This window comes from Silurus meridionalis, chromosome 6, assembly GCF_014805685.1.
Source record: "Silurus meridionalis isolate SWU-2019-XX chromosome 6, ASM1480568v1, whole genome shotgun sequence".
Taxonomy (NCBI): domain Eukaryota; kingdom Metazoa; phylum Chordata; class Actinopteri; order Siluriformes; family Siluridae; genus Silurus; species Silurus meridionalis.
In genome coordinates this window covers 7,268,410-7,290,418 of record NC_060889.1, presented here as the reverse complement: position 1 = coordinate 7,290,418, position 22,009 = coordinate 7,268,410, and the positions used below count along the sequence as shown (strand labels likewise).

The 22,009-nt window shown below is 37.4% G+C and overlaps 1 protein-coding gene across 2 annotated transcripts in view; it reads right to left on the bottom strand.

Annotated features, from left to right (window-relative positions):
- brinp2 (bone morphogenetic protein/retinoic acid inducible neural-specific 2) overlaps positions 1–22,009 on the bottom strand; it is a 121,560-nt gene that overhangs the window by 18,370 nt on the left and 81,181 nt on the right. For both annotated transcript variants that reach the window (XR_006926244.1, XM_046852431.1), the window contains exon 6: positions 20,856–21,092. Coding sequence is in view for 1 of the 2 variants with exons in the window: in XM_046852431.1 (XP_046708387.1) it covers positions 20,856–21,092 (237 nt within the window). In the remaining variant the exon portion in view is untranslated. The remainder of the gene's footprint in view (positions 1–20,855; positions 21,093–22,009) is intronic.

Here is a 22,009-nt window from a genome sequence, read left to right as displayed (position 1 = left end):
TTCTTCGATCATTCATGCCAAGAATACTTTTAGGCCACAAGTGCCTTAGCCGACTCAAAATATTAGCGGAAGTGTCCAGACCGCCGTTCGGCACAGTTACATATGCGCTCCGACACATAAGAACAGATCTAGATCATCTTTTACAATATTGTTTTCCAAAGTGATAGATTGGATTTCCAAGAAGAAAAACACATTTACCTTTATGAAAAATGCATAACTTCAATACGGAAATAGCAACATTATTATTTTCCTCATGCTGGCTCAGTTCACAATAAAATAAAGGACGCCTACAATAAAATGTCAGAAGAACCGCAGTCTATTCAGATACACGCTAAGGTTGTATTTGTTGTCAACGCACATTAATAGATCTAGCAAAAAAATCTTGCTATGTTATCAATTTGAATGACCTCCAGCATCCAACAGAAAATGCATTGGTACATATTGTATGTGTGTTTGGGAGTTTGAAAGAAATGTATGTATTTAGGGTAGTCTGAGGAGATCATTCATGCCAATACTGAGGAAAATGGAAGAGACACATTTTATAGCTCACATCCAGAACTGTAGAATCCAGTCTTACAAATCCATATATTAGTACTCTATCGGCGCTCTCACCGCTGTGGCCTGGGTTCGAACCCCGGTCAGGAAACCAACCCCAGCCATTAGGGTTGCACAAGCCTTAGTGCTGGTCCGAAGCCCGGAAAAATGGGGAGGGTTGTGTTAGGAAGGGCATCCAGTGTAAAAACGTGCCAAATTAAACATGCGGATGGTCCGCTGTGGTGACCCCTAATGGGAGAAGCCAAAAGAAAGTTTACATTTCTGCTATCTGTATCTGTTTAGTTTTTTTTAATATTTATATGTATATTTATATTTCCAACTGGAAGTGGGCATGGTCAGAACGTAAACTTTAGCATAATGATAAGTGAAATCCTGTCCAACAATACATAGGTACAGTTCGACAGCGTTTTAGTGGCACTTAAAAAAAAAAAGATTATAAGACCTGTAGCTTTACGCGAATAAAGTTGAAATCATAGCAATACAAGATTAAACTGGTAATATTTTTAGAAAAATCACAGAATTGAGAGAAAGGTTTCACTGTTTTGCATAAAATGGATGTGGAGGATTTGGTTGAGTACTACTTTAGGTTAGGATTTTCCAGTAACAATAAGGAACTCCTTTGTCTTTGGTGCATCAGCACAGAGTTATAATTAGCAAACGCACTCGTTCTGTAGAATGTAGAAAATATCAGAGAGGCATTGAGAAGAAATTGCCTCTTTTGTGCAGTCTGAAATGGCTGCCAGTGGTAGACTCCAAGGATATCAATAGTTACATCTGCATGCTATTTGAAAAGATGTTGTTCTTTAAGAGAATATGACAAAAAAAAAAGTTGACCCCGACTTTTTTCTATCAATTACTTTTTTCTATTAATTACTTAATTACTATTGATATTACTTTATTTTTCCATTGCTAAGGCTTCTGGTAATCTTGTATTCTTAGATTCTTTTTACGTGCCACTAAAACGGCATCATAGGAAACCCAAACAGCTGCTGTAAATAAAATTTCCACAATTTCACAAAATAGAACAAACAGCAACTTGCAGAAAATAACTTCCTTCAGGGACAGCTATTCCAGCTCATAATTACTCTCACCTAAAAAATCATTGGAAGTTTCTTTAAATTGCAGCTGAGTAAGAGAAAAACTACAAAAATATTTCCAAATGTTCTTTCAAGACAACTTTCTCAAATCAGGCGAGTTGTGATTTGCATTACAAAATCCACCTAACAATATTTCAGCAGATTCATTTTGCTTTTTGGTGTTTTTTTTTAGTTACAAAATATTTTACTACCACAATCTACTATGAAGCTGAGACACAGTGCAGCTGCTAATCTAAATAGGGTGGCTTCATTACATGTCTGGATTGTGTTGTAACTGATGGAGAACGTTAACTTGAGAACTACAAAATACATGCAATGAATGTGCAGATAAAATATGTAATGAAATGTTTCTCTTTGGGGACCACTGCAGAGATATGAAGTATATAAGTTATAATTCTTTTCTGCATTTCAGGCCAGTTTGCATAGAAATATGATTTTAATTCGGAACCTCAACAAGGAAGTGATTAGTTTGGGTTACTGACAATAAAAAATAAAAATAAAAATACTAATACGATACAAAAAATTATACCGGATTTCACAATCATATCAGTATTTTAATGTGTTTTGGACAGATTATAATTCAACATCAATTATTAAGTATTTATCATATTATAGTATAATATGATATTTGTATAAGATGCATTTGTATTCAGTTACTTAGTTTGTTCACAGGTCTTGGCACAAAATACCCTCAATAACCTCAATCTGCCTCTACAATATAAATGCAAACAACTTTTCTTAAGGAAAAAAAAAACTTAGAACATAGAAAAAACTTAGAGAAAGTGTAAAAAGAAGAAATTATGAGTCAAACCAGACTCGAGGGTAAGCCATAATTTTAAGGGGGGTACTGAGTTTTTATGGCCATGCCTAAAACATAATTTTTCTTTACAGAGCGACAACCAAACTGACTTCTGATGGTTTGATTGAAACTAAATGGTTTTATACTGTTTTCTGTGAGAAAAACAGTGGCTTTTGACTCCTTCTTGTGTTATTTATATGAAATCTTTTTCTTATTCAACACAGACTTTTCTAATAAATACATAGCAAGGATTATTCGAGGTAACCTGAGGTGAAGTACAAATATAATTTATTTAAAAAACAATTATACTCTGTTTGATTTGGTGTGAAAAAGCATGTAGTTCTTGGATTGTTGCCGCTACCATATTTTGACTGTCAAGAAAACTTTGACTTTGACTTCAGCAACCCAACACATAGTCATGCTATTAATAAATCATTACCTATCCAGAGTAAAAACTCAACTTCATCAGCTATACCCTGACAATGCTTCAAGCAAAGAACAATACAAAAATCTCGAAAATTCACCTCCATTAAGGCATTATTGCCTGCCATTAGCTTGTGCTTCGATTTGCATTTCTCTTTGAAGCTCCATTTCAGAGTAGCACATTAGCTTTCTCTTTTATCTGCAGGTCAGCTGTTAAATCTGTCAGTAATAACACACAATGGATCTCTCAGAGTCTCTTTATAGACAATCATGTGCGCAACATTAGAGGAAAGCTCGTGTACATGTCAGGTTTTTTTTACTTTTTACATATTGATCTATGCAAATACATAATTCAGCAAGGGTAGATGAATAGAAGGCTCCTTGTGGCAAGGCACAGAGATGCAGCAGCAATTATGAAATGTTTCACATCTGTAAAAAGCCTTAAAGCAAACCTTAAATCACAGTGTGGGGAAAAGGAAAACTGTCTGAACTTCTCAGTAAAGAGATATATGAAGAAAGATATATTCATAATACTGAGTGAAAGGACTGTGATCTTTGTCAAAGCAAGCTTTCTACTGAAACAGTGAACATGTAGAGAAATCCAAGTGCAGGCTTGCTTACCCATCTGAGATTAAGCTGTTTATTAATAAAGGTTCTAGCAGCTTTATCTCTAGATAGAGATCTAGAGCTTTATGTGAACTCAGATTTTGTGTACTCTGTTAAATGTAGTCTTTGTTTACACTGCAGGCACTGCTTAAGGATAGGTAAATTAACAATTGACAGTCAACCAGACAATATGACCATTAGATTCATATGTGCGTTTTTAACATCCAATTCCTCATTTAGTGCCCATGTGCTGTAATAATAACCTCCACTCTTCTTGGAAGATGTTCCACTAGATTTTGTAGTGTGCTTGTAGACATTTGTGCTCATTGAGCCTCAAGGGCATTAGATAGTAATTCATCCCAAAGGTGTTTGATAAGGTTGAGGTCAGAGCCATATAGCAGGCCACTCAAGCTCTTCTACTTCAACCCATATAAACCATATCTTCATAGAGCAAGCTTTATGCTTATGGGAATTGTCATACTAGAACAGGTTTGGGCCCGATGGACGATGGAGATGCATTCCGTAACTCTAAAAAGTTGAGACATGGCCTAGCCTGCACAGTAGTCTTAATAAATGGTGATCAGTATGGGGTAGTAAAATGTCAATAAGTTAACAAGTTACAGTACATTATTTAGCACTGCAGACTGGGAACACCCTACTAAGAGCTGCAGTTTGGGAGATGCTCTGACCCAGTCGTCTAGCCATCACTAACTGTCAAACTCACTTAGATCCTTACGCTTGCCCATTTTTTATGATGACAAAGAGATATTCATTGTTATTCACTCACCAGTCATAATGTTATAATGTCTTAATGTTAGGCCTGATAGGTATATAATGCTCCGACGTTAACAAATGGAGGGCCGGAGCATAAGCTGCTACTATTGCCACACAAAACTTTATATATTTTTACAATTTTTTCGTATCTCTATCGTCATCACAAGTCATACCATCGTAACTTGGAAACCATCTGTACTTGTTTTAGATTTAGTTGTTTATTCATTATTCATTTATTAAATGTAACATTTCAAAAAGGTGTACAGTTTTAACTTTTTTATACTTAGACCAACACACACAAAAAAAAAAAATATATATATATATATATATATATATATATATATATATATATATATATATATATATATATATATGTACAAAGATATAAAAATGTCTATGTATTTAGATTCCACTTTTTATGACTCTCCCTGCTTTAAGTAAAAGGACATTTTTAGTGCCGTTGGCTTTTTTGTCCAAGGCCAAATACGTTGTAGCTCTGAGTGGCTTGCGACCTTGTCGTGTGTACTAACTCAGCTGCATTGACACCTGGTTTTAAAAGAGCAATATTTGACCCTACCACTGACACATTTATCGAGTTTGTATACATTAACTGTGACACTGGAAATGCTGGGCAGGCTATAAAATCCATATGCTAACTGAAAAAAAAAATACTTCCTGCATCAGTAGAGATTGCTTTTGGATGTGGGAAGATTTTGAAGTGAGATGATTTCCCATGTTGTTTACTATGCCTTTTGTCCAATATTGGTCAAGCACACAGCTATTGTTATGAGCTTATATTTCAAAGCTTGCTGCAGAGTCTGGGGTAATGAATGGCTTCTATTGATCGGGCATCTCAAGTGTGGACTGCCCTGACATGCCCGAGTCTCTCATGCTTTGTAATTTACTGTAATGAAATGTGTTTTTACTTTGCTTTGTGCTGAAAGATTGGGGAGTTTGACAGCGGTAATCGTACATTATATGCAATTTATTGAGTATTGTTTAATTTATAAATATTTAATAAATATATTTAACAGCAATAAAAACATTGAAAAGATAATTGTGATCCATTTTTAAATAACAAATAAACCATATTTCTACGACAATAAAGCCATTAACTTCTCAATAAGACACAGCTGTAAACAAATACAAAAAGTATTTATAATTGTTATAATAATTATAATTTCCAGTGGGTTTTAGGTGTGTAAATGTTCTCTATGTATCCATGGGGCATTTAGATTTGATACGTGGTCTCAAAATGTGCTATAATTTTAAAAAGGTGTTATATGTTCATTCCTAACTGTATTCCTTGATGAAACTTTGCACACTCCTGGCAACTTCTCAATTAGTTTCATAAGAATGCTTTACCCAGACTCCCAAACAGGCCATGCTCCTCACTACTTCTCCTAAAATGCAAAATGAAAAGGACTTCTTTGGGGAAAGCAATCTCATTTAAAGTAAATTCTAATTATACATACCAAAATGTTCAAACATTTCTTCATGCAATTGCATATATGAATATGTTTAAAAAAAGAATTATTCAGCTTGAAGAGTCCAAACTTGTACAATTTTATATATATAGATATACGTGGTCTAGTGGTTAAGATGCAGCGCTCTCACCGCTGCGACCCGGTTTCGATTCCCGGTCAGGGAACCATCCCCAGCCACTCTCAGTGCCGGTCCCAAGCCCGGATAAATTGGGGAGGGTTGCGTTAGGAAGGGCATCCAGCGTAAAAATCAAATCAAAACGTGCGGAGGATCCGCTGTGGCGACCCCTAACGGGAGAAGCCGAAAGAAAGTTTATATATGGTGCTGCTGGTAGCCTTTCCATGCAGACATTTATTTAGTGGTATGTGGGTGAGCCTTCTGACCCGAGTCACATTACTAAGTTGATACATCCTGTACTCTGTGGGCTTGTACAGACAGCTAAAATCCCTTGTTCTTCCCCATATCTGACAACAGAAGGGAAAAACTCAGCTATCTATAGCCCTGGATGTCAGGCACTTCCAAACTGACACGTTTAAAAAAAATGTTGTGACAATATCTGCTATGCTGAATATACAATATATGCATTTCGGCTCAGTTTTAACTCCTACCTGTATCTCACTCGCCTCGTTTAATGACAGCTGTATCTTATGTTGAAAAAATAAACATGCTGGTGAAGGACAAGGTCTCCTGCAGTCATTGTGGGTGTCATAGTGTGTCTTTATATTTGAAATAAAGTCGGTGTGGTCTGATAATCTTTCAAATGCAATTCTGCTCTATGTAGTTATCATGCACATCATTTTGCAGTTTGTTTTTCATGTGTGTTTATTTTGCTGAGCTGCACTTCTTCTTATCTTGCACTTGTCATGGCACTTAATGTAGTCATGTATTCAGTTTCCAAAGCATTGTTTATTCTATTTGTGTGTGTGTGTGTGTGTGTGTGTGTGTGTGTGTGTGTGTGTGTGTGTGTGTGTGTGTGTGTGTGTGTGAACTTTCCTGACTTATATTCTCCCTTTCTGCTCATCTAGTAAATTTGAGTTGCTTCGCTAAGCCATATGGAACAGTAACATCCTAATCCCAGTCCAGCTGTGCACCTGCCTACAGCCTAAACACTGTAAAGACAAGGGATTTTGAGGGTTATAATAATAAGGTGTCATCCTGCTCTCTACCAGGGCACCTTGGAGTGCAGAGAGGTGCCATACAGTGTCCAGTGGTAGACTAAGACAGAGTGTCCTGTCCTCAAAAGCAGTCATTTTGTAGTTTAGAGGTCCCATGAGGCCTCTATTGAGCTTCAGGGATCGACGATTACAAGGACAAACACCCAATCCCAGCAATCCCATCAGAGATCGGACAAGAGTGACATTTCAATCCTTGCCTAAATGTGTTTCCATCCATCTGCCACTCAGTCATGCCAAAATTTCCTTCAGTCAAAAACAAGATGTATTTTCAGATTTGCTAATACTGTCAATGTTTCTGGACTTAACAAACTTATACAAGGGAACCTTTGCTTGATGTAAACCTGTAGGGGGTCTGTGGAACAGTCTCAGTGGGAAATGGCAGTAGGGTTTGGCAAGTCTGGTAACGTGCATCATCATTTAAAAAAAACATGGGCTGAGATTATAAGCTTGGGAGGTGTTTACCCCTGATAAGAGACAGAAATTTTTCAACTACGATGGAAACTTAGGATGGTAAGATTCGTCGATTTGCCTCAGTCCATCAGCATAAAAGTTAACAATGTGATGCATCAATTTAAAAAAATTAGCATCAGATGCAAGTTGGAATTTGTGTCGCTATGCATCATTTTTAACATAATTGCATCAGTAAAAACAGCTTTATTTATATATAATTATTAGTAAATGTGCTATACAGTACTTTTATCATTTAGAAAGTGTCCACTGATTTGTGACCAATATTTTATATGTAGATTGAATTTTTTATTTGCTGTCTGTGTGAACCAAAGCAATTAAAGCGAACTATTTGTACTATATTGAATTGCATTGCATCATATATTTTTCATTACATCGTACTGCATTAAATCACATTGTGTTAAAGCTAATCAAAATCAGATCACACTGCATATGCATAATGGGGTGAATCGTATCGTATTGCATCGGTAGCTGCATCCAATGCATTGTATCAAATGTATTGTATTGTTAATAATAATAATAATTCATTACATTTATATAGCGCTTTTCTGCAGCACTCAAAGCGCTTTACATATGAAAGGGGGGATTCTCCTCAACCACCACCAATGTGCAGCATCCACCTGGATGATGCGACGGCAGCCATATTGCGCCAGAACGCCCACCACACACCAGCATATTAGTGGAGAGGAGATAGAATGATATAGCCAATTAATATGAGGGGATGATTAGTAGGCCAGCAGGCAAGTTTGGCCAGGATGCCGGGGCACACCCCTACTCGTTTTCGAAAGACATCCTGGAATTTTTTAATGACCACAGAGAGTCAGGACCTCGGTTTAACGTCTCATCCGAAGGACGGTGCTTATTTTTTTTTTTTGACAGTATAGTGTCCCCGTCACTATACTGGGGTGTTAGGACCCACACAGACCACAGGGTGAGCACCCCCTGCTGGTCTCACTAACACCTCTACCAGCAGCAACCTGGTTTTTCCCAGGTGGTCTCCCATCCAAGTACTGGCCAGGCTCAACCCTGCTTAGCTTCAGTGGGCAAGCTGTCTTGGGCTACAGGGTGAGATATGGCTGCTGGCTCCCTAATGGAGACTGTTGGACTGGTCTGTGAGATATTGTATGTACCATGCAAACAAAAAACCCCTTAATGCCCTGGACATTTATTTCAGCACATGGTGTTCAACAAGCTCAACAAGAGACATTTTGCTGCATCAAAGATAAAAAAAAAAAAAAAAACTTTGACAGATCAGGAACGGATCAAGGTCTTATTATACATTCATAGTGCAACACATTTATGCACATTTTAATAATTTTGAGATTCTGATCATTCTGACAATAAACATGAAAATATATCGCTGTTTTTAAAATACACTTTGTTATTGAACTACATATCCTGCCAGCACCTTAAATGATCCTGAAAACCGGACCGTTAAAGGCTATTAATCACTTCAGCAAACAAGAAGAGGACAACCTTTTAATAATTCATTAAAGATGTGATATTGCTTTTGTTAGAGTATTGACATGATTTATGCAGGAAAACTATCATACTTTGCAAAGGTGTCTTTTTTTTGGTATAATCCATGCTTAGAATTAAGCAGGGCTCTGGCTGAATAAACACATTCACTCATCTAGTCTCATTTTAAATGAACAGGATTTGCAATTTTCAACAAGCACGCAGTGAATGTCGGGAGCTGCATTTCTGAGCTTTCTTTGTTAGATATATAGCACCTCTTGACTTCCAATATTGGTATTTTTTTGGCACCTCCTGTGGTAGTATGTGCTACAGGAAATGTGCAGCAATGTGTCAATTGAGATAATTTGATTTCCATTGAAACAGATGAAAACAAAGCCTTAGCAATAGTTTAACAGGTGCAGGTGACTTTATTGTGCATGCCAAGGACAAGTGACAATGAGTAAAATGCCCTCTAATATCATTCTTCTTATTAGCCTACATCTGCTTGTCATAATTCCTCCTCATTACTTTCTATTCCCATTTTATCATCATTAGATCATTCTTTAACACCTAATTACCACTCCCCTTGTGTTATGCACTTACGCCAAGTACAAGTGAAAAGTGAATTCCACACATCATGAAATTTCCAGTAACTGAGAAGTCGAACCCTTAATTGATATGGTATTTTTGTAGCTGCATTTACAGACAAGACAGTTTCAGATTGTCAGTCCTCAGAAGGAAAAAATAAAGCAGTGTATGAAATACTTGGATTTAAGGCTATGAGCAATGGTGATGCATTCTATTGTAATACTCTGCAGCAGTCATGTTTCCAGTAATGTACAGTGCTAGTTAGTCAGTACAGCGAGGCAGAAATTTATCTTTCATATCAAGACTGAGATGAAAATGAGAATGACCCTACAGGAGTACAGCAGGGAGTGAAGAAACTGACTGATGTGACAGAGCCCACTAGGAAAAAGAAGGTGAGCTTCACTATGACATGATCAAAAGAAAGACAGCTGCTAAGCCTAGTGGAGGAGAGAGAAAAGGGAACACGTACTGTGTTGGAATGCAGAGTTGGAAGTGAGCATGGGGCAAATGCAAGAGCTGTTATCTACAATGCAAATGCACTGTGAAGTGCATAGCTTGGTAAAGCTTAGCACTGCTGCCTGATGCAATGGTTGAGTGCTGCTCGAAAGACAATACAACATTCAGGCCTGAACCCCAGATATAGGGCTGAAATAACTGTTTTCAGAAGAGACACCAGTGGCCTTGTCACCAGTGGCCTTTAGTACAAATGCACACAGTGCACAATAGAAAATGTGCAAGTCTAACTCCATGGTACATTTGCTATTGGGCCAAATAGAGAAAAATCCACAACAGAACATTCAATGAGCACAAAGATCTTACAGGCAGCACTAGACATAGGAGCCAAACAAAACACGGTCTATTGCACAATTGACACAAAAATGAACGCAAGATCGACTGCTTTTAATTCCAAAATCTGATAAACACTTGGGTGTGTAGGCAGCTTTTTGGTGCAAAGGAACAGGAGAGAGATCTCCTTGTTTAAACCTGCATATATGGAACAATAGGCAACAAAAGCAAGTCCTTAGCTATTGTCTCATTTTTCCAAAAAAGTTTCAAGGAGCAAAAGGAGTAAGATTTAGTGAGTAATACATCAGTAATACACCAGCATTTAGTATCAGAATGCAAACCCAAGTTTCAAGTCAGGACAAAGACCAAAGCAGAAATACCAAAATACCAAAGCAGAATTCACCAGAGATTTCTGGTACCACGTCTGAAAATCCACTGACGACAATGAGCTTTATTGCAATTAAGATTGATAACATCAGATGAATGTCACTGAGCACATTGTTCACATGGTATTGTTTTACAATGTTTACAAGACACACGTGGGAGTCCCTGGCCAGATTATTTTCAAGATATCTTCTGTTTTAAAATCGTCTTAAAGATTCTTAATACAACTGTCATTCCGTATGCTGTATCTACCAGATGTAATATAAGCAGTAAACAAACAAACAAGATTTCAATGGCTGTAGAACACATGAATTGTCTGTCCACATAGTGGAGTGACATTCCTTCCCAAAGTCCTTTCCAGGGTTTATAGGACTCCTAGGTTTCCTTATCTAGACGAGTGGTTATATATATATATATAAGCTCTGAAAAGACAGTTTGGCTCTAGCTGGATGTGTACTTTGTTGATATGAACTTGACTCTCATGTCATTTCTTGAATCTCTTATGGGAACCTCCAAAAATACTATGACAGTCAATGTTAAGTAAAAGTGGCTACCACATACTTCTATGTGCAGATCTCCAATGTTTGGTGTAGATTTTTGCGTATCTTTTTATAAGGCCTACACATAACACAAAACACATCACATATCATGTTGTGTTGGATGTATGATGATCTTAGATGTTGAGCTATTTTATGAGTTGCTCAGTAGCTCCTGGTTCCACAATGTCAACTGACTGAAAGGGAATTACTCATAATAACAAACTTTGGTACTCATGGTAGTTCTCACTCTCCGGGATTTTGTATTGATCACCCAAATGAGGATGGGTTCCCCTTTTGAGTCTGGTTCCTCTCAAGGTTTCTTCCTCATTCCACAGTCACCCCAGGCTTGCTCATCAGGGATTAATACACATAATAAATAATAAAAAAAATATTTATTTAATGTTCTGTAAATCTGCTTTGGGACAAAGTAAATTGTGAAAAGTGATAAAGAAATAAACTTGAACATGAACTTTAATCATAGGCAGGGTGTAACAAGTTGGCAAAAAAGAGTGCCTGAGTATCTAGAAATCCAGATACTAGAAAAGAGAGAAGAGAGCAGGAGGAGAAGTAAAAGAATCAAAGTGAGAGGAAAGAACAAATTTCTTTCAAAAGAGCAGGTGAAAACTAAACTGTTTGAGGCAAAAGTGACCTAATATGCCAGTGCTGTGATGAGTAAATAGATGCTTGCGGTGCAGTAGTCTGCAATTCCCTACATATGAAAAATAACTTGTTTTCAAGCTGGTGATAAACGTTCTTATCTCACTCTACACAATGAAGTAAACAGTAAAGCGTTCAAGCTTGAGACAAATTTGTAGAGATAAAATGTAAGCAAAAAAAAAGAAAGGAAAACAGTATATAACAGTATATAAACAACATTTGTAGTCTGTACATAGTTGTTGAAACTCCAGCATAACATTAAGATGAATGGATAATAAAATAGATAATAAGAAACAACAAAAAAAACATTATAAAAATGAAAAATGATTAAATATATTAAATAAATTGCTCCAAAAAACAGCAACCAAAAGTGAAGCAGCCTGCTTATCCTAAGATTATACTGATTCTATTGCTGGTGCTTAGCATGTGAGTCAAAGTAGGTCCAGATTGTATTTTTGGCACAATTATAGATTGTTTAATCATCCAACACATTCGAAACATTTTACTAACCAATCATATAAACTGATCAACTTGATATATGAATATAATGATCTTTGTGCATATGACTAACAGGTTCATTTAAACTTACTGCAACCAGTCACTATACTACACACATGGTCCTGATGGTAAAATTAATATGAGACATATCGTTTTTACCTCAGGGTATTATCAGTGCTGTGTTCATTATGTTTCTGGAGATCTTTGGACCTACACTAGCAGAAGAAGATGTACTGTATATGCATAAATACATATACTTTTGTTATACAATTTGTGCATGTGATATACATATGTTTACATATTGTTTAAATATTAAATCAATTATTTACCAGTAATTACTGTACCCGCAAGTGCTATTTAAATAGATTACTAGATTCACTATTTGGATGACGGGTAAGAACACCCCCCCATAGACTTTGCATGTATGTGTTTAAGGTGGTCATTGTCTTATTGTCTCATTGAGGGATTCATTGTCTCTCTGTGTGTTTTGGAGGGGGACACTTCTCATCCCTCCAAAACTATAGTTGGTGTGGGCGTTAGGGTAGATGGGGCAGTTAATCCCAAGCAAAATAACAGAAAGCTGCACGTAGCAAACCAATCCAAAAACATAACAATTTCTATTATTTCTATTATAAATTCACTATTAGTGCAAACACTGGCAACATTGCAAAACATTCTATGACAATTCCTTCTTTCATATCGACACCTATTTAAACAGTTTTATTAATTGTGAGCTCGAGGTTGAATTCATTTATATTATTGTATATTGTATTTTTCCTCTTTTAGTCTTTAACTCAGGTCGGCACCCATGAAAGGATTCCGATTATCAATAGAGTGCAGTACTAATAGATTCAATGATTGAACATGGTCGTAATAAACTGAGAGGATTTCATCATTGTTAAAGAGATAGGCGAGCAGTATGAATGCTTGAATGACTCAAGAGGAAGCAGTATTAAAACTCTGAGCAGTCATTATTCCCATTGAAAAAGCCTTTATTGTAAATGATAAGCACTTAATGTAAGCACTGTCTAAGGAAATCGCTGTCTGGCCAATGCATCAGGAAGTGCTACAAACATAAGCAACTGCTGGCAATCAAAAATTTAAGTAAACAAAATGACATGATATTGTTAAGACAGCGGTTCTGTGGCCATATATCACAGCATCCATAACATGAAACCATTTACATTTTATGCCATTTAGCTGATGCTATTTATCCAAAGTTACTTATAATAGAGCAGTTAAGTACTTTGTTCAAGGACTCAGCAGTAGTAGCTTGGGTAATACTATGATTTGAACTCTTGACCTTCCAACCTTCATCAGAAGCACAATGCCTGAGCGAAGACAAAACCATCTTTGTGAGATCTGCATTTTCATAGCAGTTTTTTTACTGAGTGTTGTATATGATTGCTCCTGTACTATTGATGGCACACTATTATTTCTTCTTCACACCATATATTAGCTTGAAATTCCACATACATTGTTGACTTTTCTATATTTGTTAGCATGGATAGCAATTAAAACATAATTTATTCTAATGTATTAGCTGCTGTTCTGGGTTTGACACATCAACATTTGAATTTAAATTCAGTGTTTCTTTACCTGCAATGTTCACCTGTCTTAATGTAGGCCAACATTGCAACATTACAGGAAATAGCAAAGAAGCATCTCACTTAGTGTGAATCCTCATTGCGGTGTCATTCATTTCCAGATGGTTTATTAAACATGACAAAGGGTGAAATGTTTGCTTATTAGATTAGTTTTGCAACTTGGTTTGGCCCGTTCTATCACTTCTGAATTCGTCCATGGTCATATGTCATATCAATAGGTGACCAGAGGGCTATTAAGAATTACTAAGTGCTAAGCTGCACTTTACTCATGCAGACAAAATAAAGCCAATGCATCTTCCGAGATGCACTAATGAGGCCTGTGATGAAATTCAATAGAGCTTCGTAGGGGTTTATCACTTATGCACTCCATGAAAATTGGGCTTGTTGTATTATGCACATAATGGATGCCACAATGATTTGCTTAGTCATACAGAAAAGAAACTGTAGTGCCTGCTTTGAAAATGGATTTTGAGCTGTGATCTGAAAGGTCTACACAGTACTTTACTACATTTAAAAAAACGAGAAAGCTGGATATTCAACACTACAACACTACAAAGATAAGTCAACATCTTTGTACTCTCATTTTCTCTGTCAAGTATAGTCGATGTCAAAAGTTTGAAACATGTAGTCTTTCATATGCATATTCCTTGTGTTTATTTGCAACAAATTTGGTAGAAGGCAAAAACACGCAAGAATTGGACTGCAATGACTGGAATAATTTAATTCAATTCAATTCATTTTTATTTGTATAGCGCTTTTAACAATGAACATTGCCTCAAAGCAGCTTTACACAGATAATGTGGTGATTAAACATAAATAAATGAATAAAATTCTTTGGACAGATGAATCCAATTTTGACATTTTTGGCTTTAACAGAACTTATGTAAGACAAAGAACAGAAGAGATGTTAGCAGACTGCCTCACCCCCACAGACAAACATGGAACTACAATCTTAATGCTGTGGAACACGGAATGTTGGAGTCTTATTCCAGGTTAAAAGGAATACCGAACCAACATGGCTACAACACCACAGCCTGTCCACTTATCGGACATAAATCCTATTGAACTGCTCTGGGAAGAACTGGATCAGAAAATATTTTTTGTGAAGAACACTTTTGGAAGTTTTATAAGAGGCATGGCAAAGTATTTCAGCTGAATGTTTGCAGAAACAAACTGTCCGGATACCAAGAGTGTGAAAATTGTGTTATTCATGCTAAGTATTTTTAAAGAAAATAAAGTTTAGCATCTGTACAATTATATATTCGTTTGGTCCAAGTAAATAGTCATAATGTAAAATGTATTGCATATAAACAAAAGTAACATGCTATCAAAAACTATTGACAAAAACATGACTAATTGTTTCCATACTTCAACCACTTTATCTGAGCTGTTAAAATAGCCAATATGCATGTCCCCAATTGGCACTGTAGTTTTACACCAAGCCCAGTATGAGTTAACATAAAATAATAAAACTCAATGAAATATAAAACACTCTATACCATTTTTTTCCCCAAAATGTTAATGCTAGTGCTCTATAGTCTTGATTAACTAATGTGTTTGCATGTGCAAAAAACAACACTATGGAAACACCTGCACAAAAAACAAACTAACAAAAAAACCCCTAAGATTTTCTAGCAGGGTCTACAGAGGATTGTGTTTTTCATATAAGTAATAACATCAATTTCGCAGGATGGACTTAATGAATATGCAATTTGGGGTGGTGTTAATGAAAATAGATTAATTTAGCACCTGAAATGTGATCTATTATGCCTGAAAGTGATTCTGAGGGCAGCAATTTTGTGTGTCAATTATTTCACCAGAAGGGTAGATATTCGATTTATGTAAACCCAATCTCTTTGGTATCAGAACTCGCAGTAGCTATCAAAAAGTAATAGCACAAGCAAGCACACTGCTTTTTCACCTTCGTTATATGAGACCATTTACACAATTAAATTTTCTAAATTGATCACAACACAATCACTAAGTGCAAATGCAATTTATCAGATATTGAACGTTTCCGCACTTCTATATTTGTTAAATAAAAAAAATTTATTCTATGTACTATATTGATATGTTGCATGAAACTGATCTACTGGGGTTGAATTGAGAAGTAGGAAAGTAATTCTTGCTATAAACAAGAAACAATAACTCTTGATTAGTAGGTGTGTGTCCTTCGCAGAATTAACATATTCAATTTCGGGGGAAAAGATAAATTTACTTTGTGTCAACAATGGATCACTTTCAAATGAAAAAAAGGCACTATATCTGAGGACAAGCTTTATAGTGTAATAGAGCTATAAATATGAGCATTTCTGTTGGCAGGTCTCTGAAGGTGATGGAACCTGTGCCAGAACTGTGTGTTGCTAGTATCATGTAACAAACAACTCTGTTTAACTGGAAAGTGTGGTTTTAATTATCGTAATGGAATGGTTGGAAAAAATGAACATCTCAGATATTATAGGGTCAGCAAAGCAGAGCCAGGTTGATTTTTCTCCTGGAGAACACTTGAGCTTTTACAGCTGAATTTATAGCCGTAATTCTAATCAATCGTTTAAAAAAAGGAGGTGTTAAAATTACTTGGTGGCACTGTTACAAACGTGTAAATCTTGGCTGTTGGAAATTCAGCATGCTTGACTATCAGATTCAGGGCTGTAGTACTAGCTCACAACATCCAAAGCAATTCCCCTTAAATGTATATATACGATTAAATTAGCAGTAGATGAGGTCAGAACAGTCAGCACCAATGATGCATGATTTCACTTTACTGTTATTTATTTTATTTTAATAGTTTTGCTTAATTAACCAACATGAGAAATGTCCATCAAATGCTAATGATTTTGTGATCTGACAGTAGAGAAAATTATTATTTCCTTATAATACTACATGTTAAAGCGCTTTATAGTACAGATTCATTCCACTATTTAACATATATTAAATTCTTATGATAGATAGATAGATAGATAGATGATAGATAGATAGATAGATAGATAGATAGATAGATAGATAGATAGATAGATAGATAGATAGATAGATAGATAGATAGATAGATAGATAGATAGATAGATAGATAGATAGATAGATAGATAGATAGATAGATAGATAGATAGATAGATAGATTGTTCAGAGGTGCAAAAGCAAGTGGCAAAAGCAGCCATAAACACAGTCCTATCCTGTTATCTATTGTTGTTGTCATGGCTACATTTTCACATGCTTACAAATCATGGATTCTGAATTGCGATTAGCTGTGACTAAACTGCTATTTATAATTATATCTTTAAATGGAACCACATATAAGGAATTAGTGGCTTTTTTTTTTACTATAGATAGTTATAGTTTTCAGTTCTTTAACTACTAGCATGTCTAGTGGAAAATCTGTAATATTAAGAATTATCTTTCTAGCTTTCTTTTAATAATGGAAGTTAAGTTCTCCGACAATAAGCAAATAAAACAATATGGAAAAAGTCTCGCTCTCAAGCCTAGCACTTCACCTGCTGAAAGGAGATATGCATTTGGAGGAAGGCAGTGCAGCAGTTAAACGAATTTGGGCTATTTTCATTAACGGTCCATCACAGTGTAGGTAAAGGCTTTCAGACATAGCCTAGGCTTATCTTTCTGATTGGATCACTGTTTGAATGAAGAAATGCTTGGGTGTGGGGGAGGAAACATGCTGTGGCTCTTTCTTTTGGCCTGCTTGTTGTCACTTTTTTCTCTCTTCTCTACATTCAAGACAATGACATTATCAGATTGATCAGGTCCCAAGATAGCAGTAAAAACCTGTCAAAGGTTAAAGTAATAGAAAAAAGTAGGTGCACCATCTTTCTATGTTTTTATTCAGCAGGGCCTTAATAACAATTGTATACAATAACGATCTGTATACAATGTTCTCACTGTTAAATGCTGACTTTCAAATTGTTTGGCTATGACCTAATAATGATTAATAAGTTGCTGAGCAGTAACAATTGGTTCTCTGAGGCCATGAATGATTTTTTTTGTTTTTTTGGCATGCTGTACAACACCAGACTGCCAAAGGTTCTGCTTTTATGGCGGTAGTCACACTTAATAATTAAATAATCCTCTAGTAGCATACTGCTGCTAATTACACTTTTTAATCTTACTGATTGTGGAAGTGGGAGGGATGTACTTATACTTTCCCAACTAGTTTATTTATTTAATTGTTTATTTGCTTGTTTGTTTGGGGAGGTCCTATATATTTAAAATATTTTATTTTATTTTTTATCAGTACTGTTATACTGTATTTTTGCTGTTTATAGACCCATGATTAAAAATATATATATATTACATGGCTTTATTTGATTGGTTGCCTCAGGCATCACACTGACTGGTAAGCACTGAGGTTTAAAACATTTCAGATACTATTTGTAATACAAAACCTGCTTTGTGTTTACTAATAGTTTAGACATTATTAGTTTAGACATAGATATGTGTTTTGTCAGGTCAGCAGGGTTGCAATTGTCTTGGAGAGATAACCCAGAGGACAATGTCACTCTCTTTAAAAACGAGATGGCCAGTAGAAAAACAGTCTTGACTGTTAAAAAAATCTCAAGGGAGAGTGTTCGAAAAGGTTTACCAGGTTAGCGAACCATCTTTGGCCTGACCATCATGGGGCTACCAGGAGGAGACAGACTCCCTCCTGGCAAACTCTCTTGAGAACTCCTGGGAGCAGCACTACAGGGGATACTTGTGCTCTATAAAATCTTCTCCATATTTACTCCACCACTTTCAGGTGGAGCCTCGATTCCCAAGGCTTTGGCCCTTGCCTTGAAAGGGCGTCTGCTCCTTGATTCAACTGCCCTAAGATGTATAGTGCTCTCAGTGAAAGCAGCTTCCTTGTGTCCACAGGAGGATCCGTTGTGCCAGCTTGTGAAGAAGGCGAGAGCGCAGACCCCCCTGGTGGTTGATGTAAGAGACCACCAATGTGTTGTCCAGCACATGATGGTCCCTTAGGTCTGAGAGCAATGCTTTAGCATTGGAAGCATGGACAGCATCTCCAGGCAGCTGATGTGCCACGAGAGATGGGGCCCTTTTCATAGACCTTGGGTGGCGCCACCCATGACCGCCCCCCAACTAATCTCTCCACATGTCTAAGGCCCGTAAGGGCCCGTAAGGGCTCGCCGCATGACCTTGATTGTGCGGAGTGGATTGCCCTTTTGGGAGAATATGGGCGAGAACGACATTTCGATGCCCGGTTGCCAAGTGCTCTAATTGAGCCAATATCAACCAATCGGCAATATAGTTCAGTATGTGGATGCCCCTGGGTCTCAGCAGAGCCAGAGCCGCAATCACACACTTTGAAAGTGTGTGGGGTGAGAGAGCAAGGAGGAACAGAAGGACCTGATGTTGGTTAGCTTCGGCACTAAAAGCAAACCTCAGGAACTTCCTGTGTGAAGGAACGATGTATACATGAAAATATGTGTCCTTCAGATCTATTTATCGTGTCTTCTGACCTGAGCAAGTCCAGCAGGCGTTTTCAGGCTGCCAGATAGTCTCTTAAGGGAATCAGTTTGTCGAGACCTTTGGTGGCTCTCTATGGGCTGAGAGGACACAAGGACCCCGCTCCCACCCCCCCGACCCCACACAACTAAATTCTTGGGCAGAGGCTGAGGGGGGTCTTGCTGGAGATAACTGTGCATTATATGTGGCAGGGATAAAAAGCCGATCCCCTAAGGGCAACGAGAAGAAAAAGGGCATAGTGTACTGAGGTTGCACGTCCAGCTGGCGGCTTGACCCGCTGTTGGGTAAGCCTTGCCCATCAGAGCTGAGGTAGTCCGCAGATGGTGGGCAGTACCGAGGCCTTAAGGGCACAACTGCACTCCTTCCGCTCCACTACATTGGTGTAGAAAGAGACGTTGGGGCTGAAGAGGCGGGCCGAAAAAGGGTTATTCCATACCCTGGTCACATCAGTGTGCAAGTCTGGGAAGAAAGGCAGACCCCGGCATGGAGGTAGTGACGTAGGTTGCAAGAAACGTTCCTCCAGCTTGCTCAGGGGATGTAGTTTCTGCTTATCAGCTGGCCAGGTAATATCCAGATTGGCAACAGCCCGAGTCACTACTGTACCTCCAGCAGCTCCTCAAACTGAACTGGCTGTGGGGGCGTGTTCTTCATGTAATCACTAGCCTCCAATACCCTCCCCCTCCTCTGAGGAAGAGAGGTGAAGCGCGGCACCCTCCTCACAGGGGGAGGAAACCACTGAAAGGTGTGGCGTGCTTCCAAACCCTTTGCTTTTATAGCTTCCTAGTCATGACGTCACCCCTTTTCAGTTGAACCAATTACACATGTGGACAAGCGGAGGAGCTCTAATTCCTGAAAAGGTACTTCCATGAAAGCTTTTGGCATTTCATGGGCAAAAAAATACCTATATATAATTATAACTGCATATAAAAACTGAATAGGACACCCAGAAATTCAGCAAAATCACCTGCATAATCTGAGTCTGAACACACAAAACTTTCCCCCTGGTAAATATTGACTTAACTTTTAAACTTATGCTGCCATCTCTGAATGTGGCTTAAAGTAATTAAACTGAAGTTTGCTGTGTGAGTTCATTTTGTAATATGGTCTCTGGAGTGATGCAGAATGCTGACAGATGTTTCATTTATAATGTGTGAAAGACCTGGAGAGGGAAACTGAGAAAGAAGGATGGGAACGCAGCACCCATATCAATCAAATGTCACCATCAAACACTGCCACAGAACACTCCTTACAGCTTTGAGTGTCAGAGTTCTCCTGACTGTTTGCAAAAAGAATCAAAAATTTTCCTGAGGCCATGTTTTTAAAGCATGGACTCAGTTTCCTGAAAGCAATGTTATGATTTGTCTCAGGTTAACTGTTTTCCATAGAGTTCCTTGCTATACTATAAGCCTTTGTGCTATTAATTACTTCGGACAAAATTCGAACACTTCTTAGCACCAGATAAAACAGTGTGGCAGAATCCTTACCTGACTCAATAAACTCATTGTTCAATGTGATCCAGGCCTCCCTGCTCTTCCGAAGACTCTCTTCCATTGCCCTGATATCCAAGAAGGGGCAGTTGCAGTCAGGAAACTTGGCAGAACATCGGCACCAGCAGTCATTATTGTGGCACAATAGCTCGCCCTCAGAATTACACGCCACATAGCTGAGTGCGGCCTCCACGAATCGGTTACGCAGAAAGTCTGGCAGAACATCTTGTAAACCTGAGGGGAAATAGACGATTTTTTTAGAACCTAATACAGAGCACCTATATTTGCATTTAAAATTAGTTAATTTCCTCTTTATAAACCATATGGCTCCAATGCGCTAAGTAGTGTTAGGGTTAAGATTTTAAAAATGTAATCCACTCTTGTAGTTACTTTCACAATAGAAGGAAGGAATTAAACCACAGCAAATAATATACAGGCAAATAATTACGCATGTCTTGTCTACTTAAAAAAATACCAAACCTCTTGAGAGCCATTATAATTGTCTAATAATAGTGACAACAGCTGTCTATTTGACAGCAAATGTGCTGGAACGGATGCCGAATTGATTCTGAACATCATTTCCTTAAGTGGAAAGGCAGACGCTTTTCTTCTAAATCCAAAAAATAGTCTGATAATTGTTATTATGACAGCACAATGTACACATTTACATAAATAAAATAACTTAGGAAAAACTACCACCATTTTCTCGGTAGCTTCATGTTTTCCCCACAGTGACACATTGCCTTATTTGCTGTAACGTGTCAAAGTGTCAAAAACTGGGTTTCAGCAAAACAAAGGTACAGTAATTAAATTTATGGAAGATGTTTTTCTTTTTTTTCTTTTCTTTTTTATTTCTTATACACTCCAAAAGTAAAAGGCATTTTCTTCAATTTTAAGGTCATGTTCAGAGCAATGAAATAAACCTAAGTTCATTATCCTGCGTTATCTTCTATAGATTGAGCAGAAAGCACAGACCGGATGAAATGTAAAATGGGTCAGACATCTGACCATGTTTGCTTGCACATTCCGATTTAGGACAGAGAACTGCCATTCTAGGTCTATAATTGGGTAATGGGATGGATAAAGACTAACAATTTCTATGGCAAGGTCATTCAGACATATCTTGCTGTCATGAAGCAGGGGCACTATGC